Below are 17012 nucleotides of genomic sequence, written 5' to 3' on the forward strand. Positions count from 1 at the left end.
ATCTGATATCCTATGAAAAGGTCATCTGCCTTGTAGGTGAAAGGAAGTTGGTGGATGTAGTTTTTCTGGATATTAATACAGCTTCTGATACTATCTCTCACAGCATCCTTCTGGATAAGTTGTCCCACTATGCGATGAGTGGGTGCATGGTGTCCTGGGTGAACAACTGGCTGTAAGGTGGGGCTCAAAGGGTTGTGGTGAATGGGGCTACATTGGGCTGGTGACTGGTCATCAGTGGTGTTCCTTGGGCTGACCTCATTATGCTCTATAGTTTCCTGAGAGGAAGTGGAGAGGGAGGTGCTCTATTCCCTGTTATCCAGTGACAGGACACTTGGGAATGCTTCAAAGACGCATCAGGGGAGGTTTAGACTGGACTTCAGGAAGCATTCCTTTACTGAGAGGGTGGTCAAACACTGGAACAGGCTTTCTAAAGGTGTCGATGCCCCAAGCCTTTCAGTGCTTAAGAAGCATTTAGACAATGCCCTTAACAACATGCTTTATTTTTTTGTCAGCCCTAAATTGGTCAGGCAATTGGACTAGATGATCTCTGTAAGTCCCTTCCAACTGAAATATTCTATGCTGTTGCAACAGAAGGCCAAGGAGGTAACAGGAATACAGATGACAAAAATATACCAGTTTAATAGTAAGTGCATTTCTGTTATCTTGATGAAGATTCTCATTCACATCACACCTACTCAATGTCAAATCTGTTTCAGTATCATAGATACATCAATTTCTTAAGTCTTGTATACGGTAATTTGGAAAAGAAAAGCAGGCTTTTATTTATCACTCTTTACCTGAGGTTGAAGGCCTTGGTCAACAGCAGGGATTCCCTTATCCTCAGCAGATTCATTTTTTTCCTCATCAGGTGGTTGTGACTGTTCCTCATCATCTTCTTCTGCTGCATCCTCAGTTTTTCCTGCATTTTCATCTTGATCATGAGCATCTTTGTCCCCTTCATCTTCCTTCTCTTTATCTTCAGAAATGCCTTCTTCAACTGGTTCTGCATCCTGGTTATCTTGCTCCGTCTCACCAGTATCCTGTTCATTCTGTTCTTCTGTTTTCTCTGCCTCGTTTAAATCAGCAGGTTTCTCATCTATTTCAAAATCATTTTCTTCTGGATTAAAAACAATCAGAAAGGTATACAAAATTTTTAGTGAAGTACAGAGATAGTGAACATTACAGTGAATAAAACTGCCCAGCTTATAAAAAAAAATCAGAGATATCTATACACAGAATCTATTATTTTCTATTGCATATAATTCCTTTATGCCACAATTGGTTTGTAACAAATGATACCGCAGGATGAATTCCAATTAATTCCCTTTAGCCTAACAGTCTTGAGGGTGAATTGACTTTGAGTACAAATGCTTGCAAGTATCATACTAAAAATGAAACCATAAAAGCAACTGGACAATTAAATAAGGAGCTTCTAGTCAAAGTGTCATTTGGATAACATTGAGAAAGCCTGCTCCAAAGAGTGGGTGAAACATGGGTAAAGGAAAATATTGTAATGTTGTTATTATCTAGCCTGTATTTGGTATGCTTATATTTTGATACACAGAAGTGAATGTGCATCTTCTTGTTATACACAATCCTACCACCACCTCTTTCCTTTTCTATTGAGAAAAAAAACAACTCATTATCTGTCTGTTCCTGCCTGCTTCAATTTGCCTTTCTTCTAGGAAACTGTAGAGATTTTTCAGCTGTACCTTCACCTTCTTCTTCCTCATCACTCTTCTCATCATTCTCTAGGTTCAGATTATCAGGAAGATCCAAAGGTTCAACTTCAGGCTCCTTTTCTTGACGGCCGTGATAAGGATCTATTTCATTCTCGTCATACTCACGCTATCAGCAAAAGAATGGGGGGAAAAAATAACAGGTACATAGTAAGTGGGAAGAAAGGCAAAAATAAGAAATAAGATGCTACTGAATTCTCTAGGACAGAAATACTGGGTGCAAATATTCCATTCTCGTCAGTTAAATATGAATTTCCAGTGGTACACATCCTCATGTATAAAAAACAGAAAAAGATTAATTTTTGCAAATGCATTTACATAAACAGGTATTTCATAACACCAACGTGTTTTATGTTCAGAATCCAGTATTCCTAACTGAAAGATTCTGAAGAGAATCTGCACTCCTGCAGATGGCAAATGCACTCTTGCATACTACGCAGAATATTCAAGCATACTGAATCTGCATGTTTGGGATGCTCCCCACTGACTTGGTGCTTCTGTTGCTAAACACAACAGAACAAGAATTTAAGCTTTGTCCATCAAAACATCAGTTCAGTGTAAAGCCTATTTTGGCAGCCTTTACAAGTTCAGGTTAATGCAATCAAAAACTCTTTTTGTATTATGGATCAGAAAATACAGATTTGATAAAATGGATGCAATATGCTTTACTTTCAACTCTAAAACTGACCAACTTTTTTTTTCCAAATGCATTTCACCATTAAAAAATTAAATTTCAGATTCTTAGAAACATATGATATGAGCAACAGAATATGGTTTAACAGCTAAATACTCTGTGTAATCCAAATAACTTTTACCTCATCAATCTGTTCATGGATTTTCTCTTTGTTTCCACCATCCTCTTCTTGTTGCTCTTTTTCCTCATCTTTGGGATACTGTTTTTTATCATCCTTGTTTCCTGTGCCCAAATTGTCATCTTTTGCAACAAGCTCTGAATCCTCCTATTAACCAACAAATCCAAAAGAAAGTCAGTTATGCTACCTGCTTCTCAAAGTCTCAGTGACAAGATTCCACCTCCTACAGGAAAAAAAATATCAAACCAAATGCTAAATAAAATGTATGATATACTGAAATTATCTCTTTCCTAGACCAAGAGCTATATAAGGGAGTTCACGGTTTAGGTCAAGCAAGTTAAGAGAGTTTAATTCTTTTGATATTCTTCTTCCCACCCCTTTTTTCTTTACCTCATCCATTCCTGGTCCAGTTTCTTCTGTTTTACTACTGTCATCTTCATCATCATCTTCATCTTCATCCCCCCAGAGCCTCTCATCCAGTTTATCATCAGCTTCAGCATTATCAAGATTTCCCATCTGCTTATCCAGCTCCTCCTCTTCATCTGAATTTTCATCATCCTCTGTATACAATTCAAAATGTGTTTCAGTACAGAAGAGATAAAGCTAACTTTTTTGTTAACTTCAGAAACAAGCAGGCATACTTAGCACCTTAATTTCATCACCCTACCCAGTTAATTGAGGCGTGGAAAAAGACACATATGCAGTAACACCCAGAAGAGCAGGGTCCTGATTATGTGATTCAGAGTGTTCTCTTGGACATAAGGGGACACATGGCATTTTTTTCCTCAGACTAACAAGTCCCAGGTGCAAAACTTGGATGATTTAAACCTCTATTCCTTACCCTCTCTGTGCTCCATTTGCAAAACGTTTTGGCATTACTGGGAGGGGGAAGATCCATTCCACTTTATCTGTGTGTTAGTTTGGGAATTTCCCTTCTTGTGCGGATGAACTTATTTTTGTCAGAGATTTGGAAGTAAATTAACATAACCATAATTTGTAAGCCACACTTGTTTAAGATGTTCAGGCTGTTACCCTTTAAAGTGAAGAACTGCTGCTTTTTGGGTGAGTAACAACTTGAATAAGTCTACCAAATGTTGCTATTTTTTTCCATTTTAGAAATGTAAAGTTAATGTTTTCTTATTGCTAAAAAGTTAGCTATAGCTAATTAGTCATGTTTTTAAATTAATAACAGCCATATTCTCAAGTATTCTCTGATCTTCAACAGCTCCATAAAGTCAGTGATCAATTTAAAATGCATCTATAGGTCAGCTCATAAGAGGAAGGAAGAGCCGGTGCCCTTCATTTCAAAGCCATCACAGTGAAGACAGACAATATTTGGCACTGATCTGCTGAATACTTTTCAGTATATGCTTTGTTATATAAAAGTAACAACCACTACTGGATTCTTCTATAACATTTCTTGTAAGTTTGTGATAGTGGAAGAACCAAACCTTTTTTCTCCTGCTCCCCATCATGCATTTTTCCATCAAAGTCTTCTGACATTTCAATTGCATTGTCTTCTCCTTCAATGTCTGGTTTAGAATCTTGATCCTCTTTCTCCTTCTCTTCACCCTTTTTAAAACTGTCTTCTATCTGCATTATTATTAAAGCCAAAAATTACAACAGATCTTGCCTATATAATTAAAGCTTACTTATTTTTGTGGTACTTTAAGTTTATATGCAAGATAAAAGCCAACATAAATAGGAGACTGAAAGTAAATACATGTTTCTTTTACCTGTGACATCTACAATGTGGACCTCAAAGGCTTTTTCAGTTTTACTTAAACAAGAACAATGCCACTTACCTGATCTTCATTTTCTATTTTGTCGCTCACATCCTTCTTGCCTTCCCCATCTCCAATACCACCATCCTCATAATCATGAAACTGTGTTGCTCCCTCTCCAGCTTCATCTTCAAGTAATTCTTTTGGCAGACAAAACCCCTAAAAAAGCAAACAGAAATTCAAAACTTTTTGTAGTAGTAAGTACGTCTTTTGGCTTAATTTCTACTTAAGACTTTTGTATATATTAAATATGTGCATACCACATACCCACTGTTATCTCTAATAACTTACCTTTTGGGCAAGCTCTGTAAAAATGCTCGTCAGAACAGAAAGCAATTTTCCAGTACTCCGGTGAGATGCCAGTAAAACAGTGAGGTAGAACAGGATAAGGTCTGAATACCTGCAGAGCATGGGCTTTAGACGCACCATCAGATAGCAGGACTGGTTGAAGAACTGCAGTTAAAACCAAAGAACAGCTGTCGAACACGATTATGTACATACTGAGATGCACCTCAGAGAGGGTGATGACAGAGACTGAAAACAGATGCTCAAAGCAAAAATATCAATAGGTGAGTTTAAATACTATTTCTAGGGTTTCTGAAGCTTTTCTTTTTTAGATTTTCACAAAAATTAAAAAAAACAAAACTTAAAACTTTCCCTTCTTACTAAAGGAGCACCCACTTTGCACAATGGAAGAGTACTTATACTTGGCTATAATTTCTTACATGCTTGTAGTTCGAAGCTACTGGACAATAAGCAGTGATGTACATTTAACTACTAAAGTTCACAATTCCAAATCTTGAGGCCCCTAAGCCAAAACACTCTTGAGCAGAGCAATTTTACCATATGTTTATCTGAAGTGTAGTTTTCCCCATAAGATTTCAGGTTCTCCAGGAGTTCTGAAACTGCCAAAGTTGCTTTCTGCACATGCAAAGAATCCAGGTCAGCAGAGAGATCTTCATCCAAAAGCTTAGTTATATGTCCTTCTTTAACCACATCAAATGAGGCTGCATCCTCTTTGTTTGAAATACATTAAAAATATGGAAATCAAGTTAGACATCCTAAAAATATTATAGAAAGTAAATCTAGAAATACCTATCCATTTAAATAAACAACCTCTATTAAAACAGCAGCTCCCTTCTGTATTGGTACCTCTGCTAGACACACAGTGCAAGGAATGTTTAGGTTTGCATAGTTAAAATTTCTCCTCTACCTCAAGTAAATGAACAAACTTACCATTTCCATCTGGAGAGTTTTCTTCCTCTTTTCCACCTTCCTGTTTTCTCTCCACCAAACACTGGATGGCATACAGAACAACACGGATAACGTTTTCCACTTTTGCTGAGAAGTGCTCCACAAACTCTTCATCTGCCCATTGATTTCCTTTTGAACCATAACACAGGTAGTTTTAGACAGAAATACATTATATTACAGGTTACTATGTTTCCCCTTTGCAAAGCACATGATAAGCACTATGCATTTTTTTACTACATAAATCTGTAAAAGCTCCTTGCTAATTGTGACCTGCAACTATGGTGTAAGATCTGTCATCAACAGTGACTAAGGGGGAGGGGGAGAAATAAATTACTGCACAAATTAAGTATGGACTCAATTTTGCAAGTTTGAATTTAATCAAGTGCTTCTGGATACCTAGATGATTTCATCAAATGTTTCTGAATATATGAATGAACATGGAGCCATCCTCTATGAAAAACAAGCTAATGAATTCTTGTATTTTTATCTGAATTACAAAAGGGGCAGAGAATTGTCCTTACCACTGTACTCTGACATGGAAGCAAGAAGCTGTGTTCTCCAGGCTGTGAAGTCTGAAGATGTATTATTAATTTCTTCTTGTATATAATTTAGGCTCTTGATTAAGGCCATCCGATTTGCAGCTTGCTTGTCTTCCCCAGTTGGAAGAAATAGGGATTCTATGCCCTGTAACTGAGCTGAGACTTCCAGCAAACAACTCACAGCTGATGTGCAAACTTCAAAATTCTTCCTGCAACAAGAAATCCCATAACACTGAAAGAAGGACAAATCGTTCAGTGTAAGATTAAACCTTTTCTTGGGGCACTGATCAGTGGAAGCAGCGCATCTCCATCTTGAATTTATTAAATACAAAGTCCGACAAGAAGTAGATATGCCACATACACTCTCTGAAGCAGGGACAAAATGAGAGGGATATTAAATAGCCTACAGATTTTTTTTAATTAAAATTTCTTCATTAAATTGACATTTGAAATTAATTAATTGACCCTGATAACTAAGGAGCGATGGGGATGAAAACCCAGGAGACAAGAGATAAACTGAGAAGTTGAGATGGACCAGTATTTTTCTGACTTGACAGGGGAGTGGGAGAAGGCATGTACATTTGCTTCAAAAGCCAGGCACTGATATGCACAGGCAACGATTTTCAAGATGACTCCCATCTTGTATGAACATAAAATATACAGACTCCATTTCACACACATAGACAACTCACCAGGAATAAAACAAGGTCTCACATGACTGTTGTCTTATTTTGTCCACTTCTGCTTTCATTGCCTTCACATTTGTCAACATTGCAGTCAATTGTGTAGCTACCTGCATCCACAACTCATCCTTTTTTCGCATCCTGCATCCAGGAGGCAGTTGCTCAATTGTTACTGGGGACAAGTATTTTAGCTCTGAGGGAATTAGGTCAGGTATTCCTGTAAAATCATTTCCCATTTCAGGTCCTGAACTCTGAAGAATGTTTGTTTTGGCATCTGTCTTTTCAATGCCACTGCACTTTGTTAACTCTTCTTTTGGGCAGCACTGTAAAAACCAAGACAGCTCCTCAAGAACCATTACACACTGCATGGAAAGTTGCTGCAGCTTGTCAGTCCAGTGTTGAATACTGTCTTGAGGAGGAAATGCTACCTTATATTCTCTGTCAGCAGTCAACCTAGAATCTATTTCTTGCATACAACTCAGGAGGTTCCTAGTCAAGAAGAAAGAAAGAAAGAAAGTTACAATCACTGAGTTTTACGTCACATTTCCCTTTTAACAGCTAAATCTTCAGGCTAAATTCATAAAAGATCTAGCCATTATGGAATTATGGAATCAGTGGAAGTCAAACTTCTTTTATTTTTTCTAGAAAAAGCTTTAATTAGTGAACTGAACTCAGTATTGCTTATATCTGAGAACGTACGTCCTGAAAACAAGGATTTCTGACCATCTTTTCAATCCATCCTTAAACTCCTGGCCTGATAGTCAAACATTGTTTGTTTTCCTCCATTAATAAAAGCAAATTAGATTCTGATACGCCTTCCTTCTCTGAAGTGCTGTGTAATAGTCAGCTCATAACGAACAATCTGATTTGCAATGAAAGTCACAGCAATGCAGACAAGTGTTTCGTTATTCCTGCAACTGTGAAGTTGAGAACTTCATGTTTTGGGTTTCTGGTTGGTTGGTTGTGGGGTTGTTTGTGGTTTTTTTGCTTGTTTTTCTAAGCAAAAACAGGCTTCGTTTTGCATCAGTAATCTTCAATTTAGATGTCCTTCCCTGTACAAAGGAAATTGCTCCTGACCTGACTTCAAAAAGTTCTATGGATTACATTAGTAATGAACACAAATATGCAGAACAGTGGAGTTTGCAGTGAAACTGATGAGTCAAGAAATGGAGTGAAAAAAAAAATCACACTAAGAAAGATTTTCTATATTCTTTTCCTTTTACAGTTTTGACACAAGATCTAGCACCTCCCACCTCTTTAGAGTTTTTCATTGTAAGCTGTTGAGGTTTTGTTTATTTTGGCTAGAAGTGCCATCCAAATAATTTATTTGCTCAAGATCAAACCAACAACTTGAACATAGCCAAAATTAACTTAGGCCAACACCAAACCAGAGAGATTTAACAATCTATAGGTTTAATGGTTTAACTGTAATTACATCATGGTCTTCATATGTGTCTAATCTGTTTTCCCAACTATTGGCTGCAATGACAGGATAAACAATATCTAACTCCTATACTGCCACAGACCTCTTCTATCTAGGACTGAATGAGGGGAGAAGAGAAATGGGGAATAAGGGGCAAGAATTTTATTTTCTTCTACTTTAATTTCTATCTTTCTAGAACTGAATTGCTTCCTGTCAGACTCCTTCCCAATATTGAAATGTTGGAAAATCCAAAATACCTCAGTAAGATCCACTGTTCTGTCAATGTAGTCAGAGATCGTCTCTGCCTGACAAGCACCTGCATGAGGTGTGCAGTGAACCCTTTGCATCGCTCAATGCTACCTAGTCCAATATCCTAAAGAAAACAGATGCAGAAGTGGGAGGGAACAGTTAGATTAATAAGCAGACAACATTCTCTGCACCTCCATTTCATTACACTGAGCAGGTTGAAGGGTTATGGTTTAATTGAACAAGTCTTAAAATGCAGAAAAAATCACTGTTATTACACTTTCCTCATCCTAATGTTTTCTGCATCTTTTATACATGCTGCTCACAAATTCGATCTGCAGGTAGCTTCTGCAACGACAATGATATTACACTGCCCCTTCCCCTGCAGAAATTCTTAACAGGAATTTTGTTCCGATACCAAAGCTACCTTACATAAACTATGTTTTTACCTTAGCAGGTGCTAACAATGCTGTCTGAAGTCTAGAGTGGCGTGCAAGTGAGCGATAGAAGTACTTCTGGCATCCATCCCAGGCAGAAGAAATCTCTGTCAGCAGCCTGACAGAGCACAAGAAAGTCTGATATTAGAGAGCTGCATCATTTCAGTACCTCAGCATACTGGAACTACCAGGTCAGTTCTTCAATCCAACGCATTTGCTTACAATTTGTTATTTTGCAAACACACTGATCTTGTAGTTTTTGATTTTCTCCACAAGTATTCAAGTCTTAAAAAAAGTTTGATATTTAAATTACACTAAGCAAACACTAAACAATAGCAGCAAAAATCGCTATCTCTGAATATCATTTAACACTTGAACAGTGATTTTTTTTTTCTTCTCCCCGTGCAGCTAAATCCAGCTTGACAGGGAAGCCTTATTTTGGTCTTGCTGAAAGACTGTATAAACTAAACCCTTATATCTGAGTAAGACAATAAGCAGCACATCTCAATGACAAAAATCACTTGCTACCAGGAAAGTAACATGGAAACATATGAACAAACATCTTTTCTATGGGTAAGTTTTTCCAGCAATGCCGACTTTGAAATCTATGTATTTTCTCCTGATATATCCCACTATTCAATGAAAATGAAACAATGAAGTAATCCTGTAAATTACAATTTATCTTTAACAAAATATCAACAGTCTACGTTCTAATACAATGCTAGCAAAGCATGCCAGGCAACGCTGGACAGTAGAAGGCTAACTGAAATCTAGTTCTCAGAAACAATGAAACTGAGGGCAAAGTTGTCAAAAGTGCAAATTAAAATCAAAAAACAAATAAAAAACCTCAAAACAACCAAACGTTTGCTCAGTTGGACATGCTCCTACTGTATGTAAAGGATTTTCAAACTGAAAAGTAATGGGAGGAAGGGAAGGGAATGCAAGGGTGTATGTAAAATCCTAAATGAATCACAATCCAGAAATTCCAGTCGAAATCCACATGCAATAAATTCCATATATCATAGCTGCAATTCATACAACCTAAGGGTTAAAAATACTGTGTACATACGTGGCATCCAGTTCATGTGTACGATTTACTACACCTAACGCACTATTCAAGTCCAGTGGATGAAGGTAGAGCATTTCATGATAATCTTTTGAACGGGACCAAGACAGACCTTTCCGGTATGACAAACCTGGAATGACATTTGAACACAACATCTTTTTATGCATAAAATTCTTTTATATGAAAAATGTCACTCATACAGTTGGTATTAAGATACAAAACCACCTGATGTAATTTTTTTCCTGATGCTGTCTGATTTTCACAAGTCTTTGAACATGCTGCATGTTTTGTAATGTAAAAACACATCGTAGTTAACAATCTTTAGCTGAACACAGCTGAAATAAGACAAACATAGATCTGTATGTATAAAAGGTTGGTGGCAGTGGCCAAGAGGTAAAACAAAAAGCCTTGAACCTTTCTCACACTACAGCCTGAGAAAGTTCCAGCTATATACTTTTAAAACTCTGTCTAAAGTAGCTCTCCTATTTTAGCTATTTTTAAACCTGGATTAAACAGCTCATTTCTTTCAAGGCAATTAGAATACTCCTTTCAATGCATCCTGAAGGTAAGCAGAGTCTGTAAGAAATGCTCATTAGCTATTTAGATTATGTTGCCACTTTTCCAAACAAAATGGACATCAAGTCTTAACAGCAACCCTTTTCACTGCTTCTCATCATCCTTTATGAGAGCTGAGCTAGGAATTACCACCTCATTCGTAAGACATAAAAAGGCTGATGAAAGAGGAAGGTAAAGGTGTCACCTGAAACTAAAGAGAGTCCAGTAAAGAACTCTAATCTCATAGTTAATTAAATGATCACAGAATGTCACTCCTCCAGCACAAACATCACAGGGCAGTAATAACAGCTAATTCCTTTGGCACCAGTGAGTGGAAATGCACAGGAAAAGTGTATGCACTGGAAACTTCCCACTTCGATTCACTTGTCTTTGCAGTCATCTAAATAAAGAAGGACCTTAATATTCTGGGAACTATTTACTCAGTACACATCAACTCATTTAAGTATCATAAACTGCAAGCACTCAAAACTACACGTGTAGCCTACTCACCCTCCCAGAAAGCACTTAGGATGTTTATGTTTTCATTCACTTTCCAAGTGTGACACTATTTAACTTTTTATCAAAATCATGCCTTCTTGAAACCCTTAACTTCATGTTTCCAAACCATGAGGAACAGAAATCTCTCTCTTCCCCCTCCTTTTCCCTCTCTCTCCAAACCCAAGAAGTTCTTAGGATCACTGCAGGGCAGAAGCTATGCCTTCCAGGAGAAGCACCACAAGACTAAACTCCATTCCAAATAGAACGGGGACGAGGGGAAAAAGCATTAATTTCTATTTATACCTATGACTTACAAGAATGCTGTCAGACAACTGTTTATTTAACAAGACTGCTTACTTCTGCTGGTTTCTGAACTGCTCACTGAGCAAGAACAGTTGATGAGTAATTTAATGTAACACCAAAGGAAAAGGCAACCATTAATAGTTTGGGTAGTTCCTTTACCTTAAGACTAGCAGGGGGAAGCAATGGAAACTGGGGCTGCTGATAATGATTCCCCATCAATAGATAATGAGTTCTCCATGGGTCAACCATGTCTCTGCCAATCTCATCTCTGACAGTCTGTCAATCACTGGGAAATGGGTTCTCATTCTAATCAGCTAACTTAAACTCCATTCTGGATCAGAGAATGTTTACAAGATAATGAGTTTCTTTCTTGTTTCTAAAAGCTGGGCAGTGACTTTGGACTGGAGATAAAGCAGATTTCTGTTTCAGAAAAGCTACTGTTGTACATCTAATGAAGTGTAAGAAAAAAATGAAGGTATTTGAAAGGCCCACACACTAGGCCTCAGTCAACAGATGAAGAGAGAGACTTAACTGCTTCTACATATTAGTGGCTCGATGACTTCAAGAACATAGTATTATGGTGGGTTTAGATGTATTGGAAAAACCAGTAAAATGCTTAAGAACTTTGTACTGTTAAACCAAGCACATTTTAGCCAAAGCTCACCTGTTTTAGCAAGGCTTTTGAAGAGATCTGACAAAGCCCGTTGCTTTTGCAGCTGAATATGCTTTGCCTCTGATTTCTGCTTCTCCTTAGTTGCTGTCTGATCAAATGTCAAATTTTGCAGTTCAGCTACAGAAACAATGATACCACCTGTACAGAAGACAGCATGGAAAGGTAAGAGATGTGAAAATTCAACATATACAAAGTAGCCAGGGGAAGGCAGTCTGGGAAGGGAACTATGTATCTACACTTTCTCCTGATCTCTTGCATTTATGTTACAGAGGGCAATTATGGTATGGAAGTCACAAAGAGTACTTAACCTGTGAACTGGTCAAGATCTTCCACCAGACTTAAGAATGAATTATTTTCTGTAACTGTTGTACACATTTTCTTCATTTTTTTAGTAAGCTTAGGCAGACGGTACTGCAGAGATTCTGCATGGAGTGTAATGCCATCCTGGCATTCTTCTGGGAGAGCCCTCTGAGAAAAATAAACAGAAAGAAGATTATACACACATGCCAAAAGCTGTGTTATTTAACCATCAAGAGAAATTACTGCAAAAATAAGGGCAAAGTTCTACATTCATCTGAAACCACAAAACATACCCACGTTAACAGTTTGGCACCAGCATTTAAGGAAAATCACAATATATGCATGTCAGGAATACATCAGTTTTGGAAACAGCCAAACAAATGGAAAATGCTATGATCCTACTCTCTTGGGTTTTTGTTTTATTACTGCCTCAGGTCAGCTTCCTCAGCCTTCCAAGTTCAAAGTCACATTAACCTAAATCACTAACGCCCTCAGGGCATTGGATAAGAATATCATTTACTTTCTAGTAATTTAATTGCACTGCTAAACAACAACAAAATTAGGATGCAAACAGAAATTATTAAGTAACACAACTAATCCCCCAGCATGTCCAAAGCTAATCCCTAGGGTCTGATCAATTTAGGATCACGTGCATCTTGTTTAAGGAATGAAGACAACATGAAACTGCAACAAGTGAAACCAATAACCCCGTTAACTATCAGTAACAGGCTTACAAACAAACAAACCACCAACAAACCAAGCCCACAAGGGAACACATCAGATTTTCATCACGTTTCTGCCTCTTCACTCTACCCTCCTGACTGTCACAGGACAAAAGTAAGATCAGCCACCCTCTTGGTCTGAAGAAACTGAACAAAGCCTTGGAAGCCGAGAGTAATTGAGCATTTTCCACTCACCCCAACTTATGATGAGTTACAATTTTCTCCTTGCATCTTATTAATAAAAACTAATGGAAATTAGCAAGAATCTATTTTGGGAAGAAAATACTTGACTTCCCCTCTGAGCTGGAAAATTTAAGAGACAGACTGAAATGTGTGGCATGGGGAGTAGGATTAACCATGTACCAGCTAGTCCAAAGTAAATGTACATCGTACGGAAGCTGTGTCAGCCAACAGGAAACAGGACAATGCAGTGCATTCCCCTTTCAGAATTCAGGCTCAAAGTAATTTTATATATGCACAAACCTTATAGCTACACAATCATTTGTCTTGGTCCTTGGTTAGAAGAAGAAGGGTAATAAAAATTTCAGCACCCAATCCGTATCACTATGCTAGTAGGGAAGGAACTAATTGCTGCAGACAGTATGCAAGCAAATGTGTAACTGCCATCATCTTTATATTAGAGCACAGACACTGTGCCAAACTGATACAGAACACGCTTGTCTTTCCATGCTGCATTTCCACCCATCTGCAGTGTTTCATAACACTGAACACAAGACAAACCAAAAAGTTGATGATACACTCAGATTTGACACTTACGTAAGATTTTTCTGCATAAATCAGTGAAAAGCAACATACAGATGAGAGCACAAAAAAATACCCTTCCAACACTTAGAATAAAGAATACAATCACCTTGGCAATATCTGTTCTAGCAGACAGAATTTTTCTTAATGTGTTGTTTAGCCTCTGAACTTTGGTCTCTATGTTCTCAGATTCTTCCTCCTTTTGCAAACAGTCCAGCTGCTCTTCCTTACCAATTTCCACCAAGGCAGGCCGACATGACTCACTCAGAACAACTTCAAACTTCTTCATGAATTTAAAGAGGGTCCTAATTACCAAAGGAAAGCAAAAATGTTACTGGGTTTTACAATCCTGGAAATCTCTCAGCTGCTGGTAAGAAACATTTCCACTGTGTTATGAGCAGAAGAAGCATTCTTACATTAAAATCTAGCATCACAGAGAAATCATCCAGAAGGAAGGTTCCAAATAAGGAACTTACTTTCAAGCTCTGAATTACCTGCGTATTTTTTCAACTGACTGTTTAACAGCCCAAAAGCTGACATCATTCCACTTCGATATCTTCACAAAGTCCTATCAGGAAAATAAGTAATCAATGCAATGAAGTATTGCAGTATCAAAGTTCATCTTTAAAGCTGATTAGGTATGATGATCTGGCAGTCTTAGAATGCAAGACATTTTAGTAGGTGAGCAAATTATTGCATAGGCATCTTAGCCCATTAATATGTGCTTATGTTGCACAGCCAAATGTTATGAAATCCAAAGGGGCTTCATTACTGGGTAGAAACCTCCATGGCTAAATGGGACTGACCAAACATTAAAGACTTCAACCAACCCCCCCCCCCAAAGGCAAATTCTTGCCAAAGAAAACGTGTAGTATGGATTTCAGTGGAGCCATTATATTCAAATTCAAATAATATCTGCTCTGCTGTTCCTTTAATTAGACCAGTATATTGTTTGAGTGAAGTTTCCTTTTACCTTGAGTTCCTTTTCTATAGGTTGGCGAAGTTCAGTGATCCTGGCCTGAACACACTCCGAAAACTGCTTGTAATAATTGTATAGATTCCACAGGATGCTGCACAGAACATCTGAAAGGGACAGACAATAACAAGCTTCTGCTAAAAACAGGGTATTTTTCAGTATCCAGAGATTTTTTTTTTGTGATTATGAAGCTTAGCAACACCAAAAGTTGGGGTAAACTGATTGACAGTATTCAAATAACTGAAAAACAGCAGCATAGGCTTGTGCTGTATTTATGAGCTTAGTGATCTGTTTGGAAAATCATGAATAGCTAATTATCAGGTTGTAAAGACTCAACACATGCAATGTAAGAACTTACCCTTTTCTGCTACTTGAGGCATCAGCAAGACATGGCAGTGGAAAACCAGTAGTGCTTGGAGTCGTGCATGAAACTCTCCCAGTGTAGATCCTTCAATGAAAGCTTGTAGTGTGCTGACCAGCGTTTTCAGATCCATTTGCTCTGTTTCTGAACATTGCACCAGAAATTCAGAAAGTGGGAAAAAAACAAAATCAAAACCCAAACCAACAAACCAAAAACCAAACAAACCCAAACCAACGGCAAACCAACAAACCTCTAACATGAAAATTGTTATGTGCTCCTGGTAAACTTCCAACTATGTATCAGGTCTCTATTAGGAAAGGTTCAAAACAAAACAGAAAAGGGATAGAGTGGGGAACAATTCTAATTTAGTAAGTCAAATCAACAAACACTGTGAAAAAAGAGAAAGGACAAGAGGCAGCAGTAAGATAGTGACCAAGCTGGGCCAGCTACATGCCCAGTTTCACAGTGGATCCAGTATTTAAAGACTACTTCTTATTCTCTGTGAATGAATGGCTTTTTTCGGTCATGACGAACCACACTACAAATTAGTCACTGACGGTTCCTTAGCTCCTCAAATCATGAAAACAGAAATAGATCTTAGAAGAATCTGGCGGAGAACACAGTGGCTTTAGAGCACTAACTATGGAAAAAAACAAGCTGTCCATTTGGAGATGTAAAATAACTTAAGGATCTGAAACTCATCAAGTGCATTAATTAGCCATGAGACTGGAAGAACTCTGCCTCATGCCAGAGAATGTCACTTTCATCTTTAGTTTCACTGAGTTTTGGAGAGAAAAGGGACCAAGAGCTATATTCTTTCCTCTGTATTATGTAACATAAGCACGTGCAGAGAGATTTAATCAGAACATGTACCAAACCATACTTCCTGTAAGAATTCTTCAGGCTTTATACAGAATGTTTAAAGCTGTTCATCCAGAATATGAATTATGCCTTTTCCAGTTGCAGATGGAGGCATCCTACCCTCCAAATCTGTTTGAAAATCCTACCCTCCAAATCTGTTTGAAACGTTTATATGTGCATGACATACACAGTTCGACTTTCTTTTAGATGCTTTTTACAGAAATCTTTTTTGATTTACACCACCTACAATATTGGCCCTATGAGAGACACAGGTGGCTCCAGAAATAAATACCAAACCATGAAGTTTACTCTGTATGGAAGACACTATACTGTCATGGAATTTAATGTAAGGCAAGGAGAACTTATTGTAGAGCAAGAACTACACCTGAAAGTGCACTGTCAGACTCTGGCATTTAGGACCTTAATTATGTATCCTTCGTAATTGCTGGAACTGCATCATACATCCATACAAAACCAGCACTTACCTTCTGTGTTTGCCTCTGTCTGTTCTTGAACATACTTCTCAATCATCTGATAGATTGAGAACCAGTGCTTTGTGGATTTCTCAACATGCTGCTTCATTATATTGTCCAAACTTACTGACCAGCAACTGGAAACAATAAAGGAAGGGAGAGAAGAAAAAATAAGGCAAAAATACTGTGGGCAGTTTGGGCTCCAAAACATCATAAACTTTATTCTCCATGTCTGCTAAACTAATGGAAAATTTTACAAGGTGGAATAATCTGCAAGTATGCCTAACATACACAGCTAACTCTTCAGGACCACTGCTTTGCCACTATTATTAAATGTGAAAGAAGTGTGGGAACTAGGGATGATAAAACCCAAACCAATCAGAGCCAAGTTCAAAAGTTTCTTTTTCATTAAACTTGAGGCAGACTTGTGGAATTCCTGATCCTGGCATACTGTGGGATAAAACTTTTACATGGTTTTAACAGGAGACTGAAAAATAATTGTCAAGGGAAAATTAATGGGGGCTGTTAAGACAAAACACTGCAGG

General features: G+C 37.8%; 1 protein-coding gene across 1 annotated transcript in view; it reads right to left on the reverse strand.

Moving 5' to 3' along the window:
* Positions 1-17012, reverse strand: part of MDN1 (midasin AAA ATPase 1) — a 101205-nt gene that overhangs the window by 12764 nt on the left and 71429 nt on the right. The window contains exons 69-89 of the mRNA XM_031052639.2: positions 16480-16604; positions 15131-15277; positions 14770-14879; positions 14291-14364; positions 13906-14101; positions 12321-12480; positions 12004-12150; positions 9987-10113; positions 8930-9035; positions 8492-8607; positions 6821-7300; positions 6111-6337; positions 5572-5718; positions 5179-5351; positions 4627-4788; positions 4357-4494; positions 4003-4144; positions 2942-3111; positions 2555-2698; positions 1713-1848; positions 798-1117 (exon numbers count right to left, since the gene is read on the reverse strand). Coding sequence (XP_030908499.2) covers positions 798-1117; positions 1713-1848; positions 2555-2698; positions 2942-3111; positions 4003-4144; positions 4357-4494; positions 4627-4788; positions 5179-5351; positions 5572-5718; positions 6111-6337; positions 6821-7300; positions 8492-8607; positions 8930-9035; positions 9987-10113; positions 12004-12150; positions 12321-12480; positions 13906-14101; positions 14291-14364; positions 14770-14879; positions 15131-15277; positions 16480-16604 — 3547 coding nt within the window. The remainder of the gene's footprint in view (positions 1-797; positions 1118-1712; positions 1849-2554; positions 2699-2941; positions 3112-4002; positions 4145-4356; positions 4495-4626; positions 4789-5178; positions 5352-5571; positions 5719-6110; positions 6338-6820; positions 7301-8491; positions 8608-8929; positions 9036-9986; positions 10114-12003; positions 12151-12320; positions 12481-13905; positions 14102-14290; positions 14365-14769; positions 14880-15130; positions 15278-16479; positions 16605-17012) is intronic.

This window comes from Melopsittacus undulatus, chromosome 3 (genome assembly GCF_012275295.1).
Source record: "Melopsittacus undulatus isolate bMelUnd1 chromosome 3, bMelUnd1.mat.Z, whole genome shotgun sequence".
In the NCBI taxonomy this organism is placed as follows: domain Eukaryota; kingdom Metazoa; phylum Chordata; class Aves; order Psittaciformes; family Psittaculidae; genus Melopsittacus; species Melopsittacus undulatus.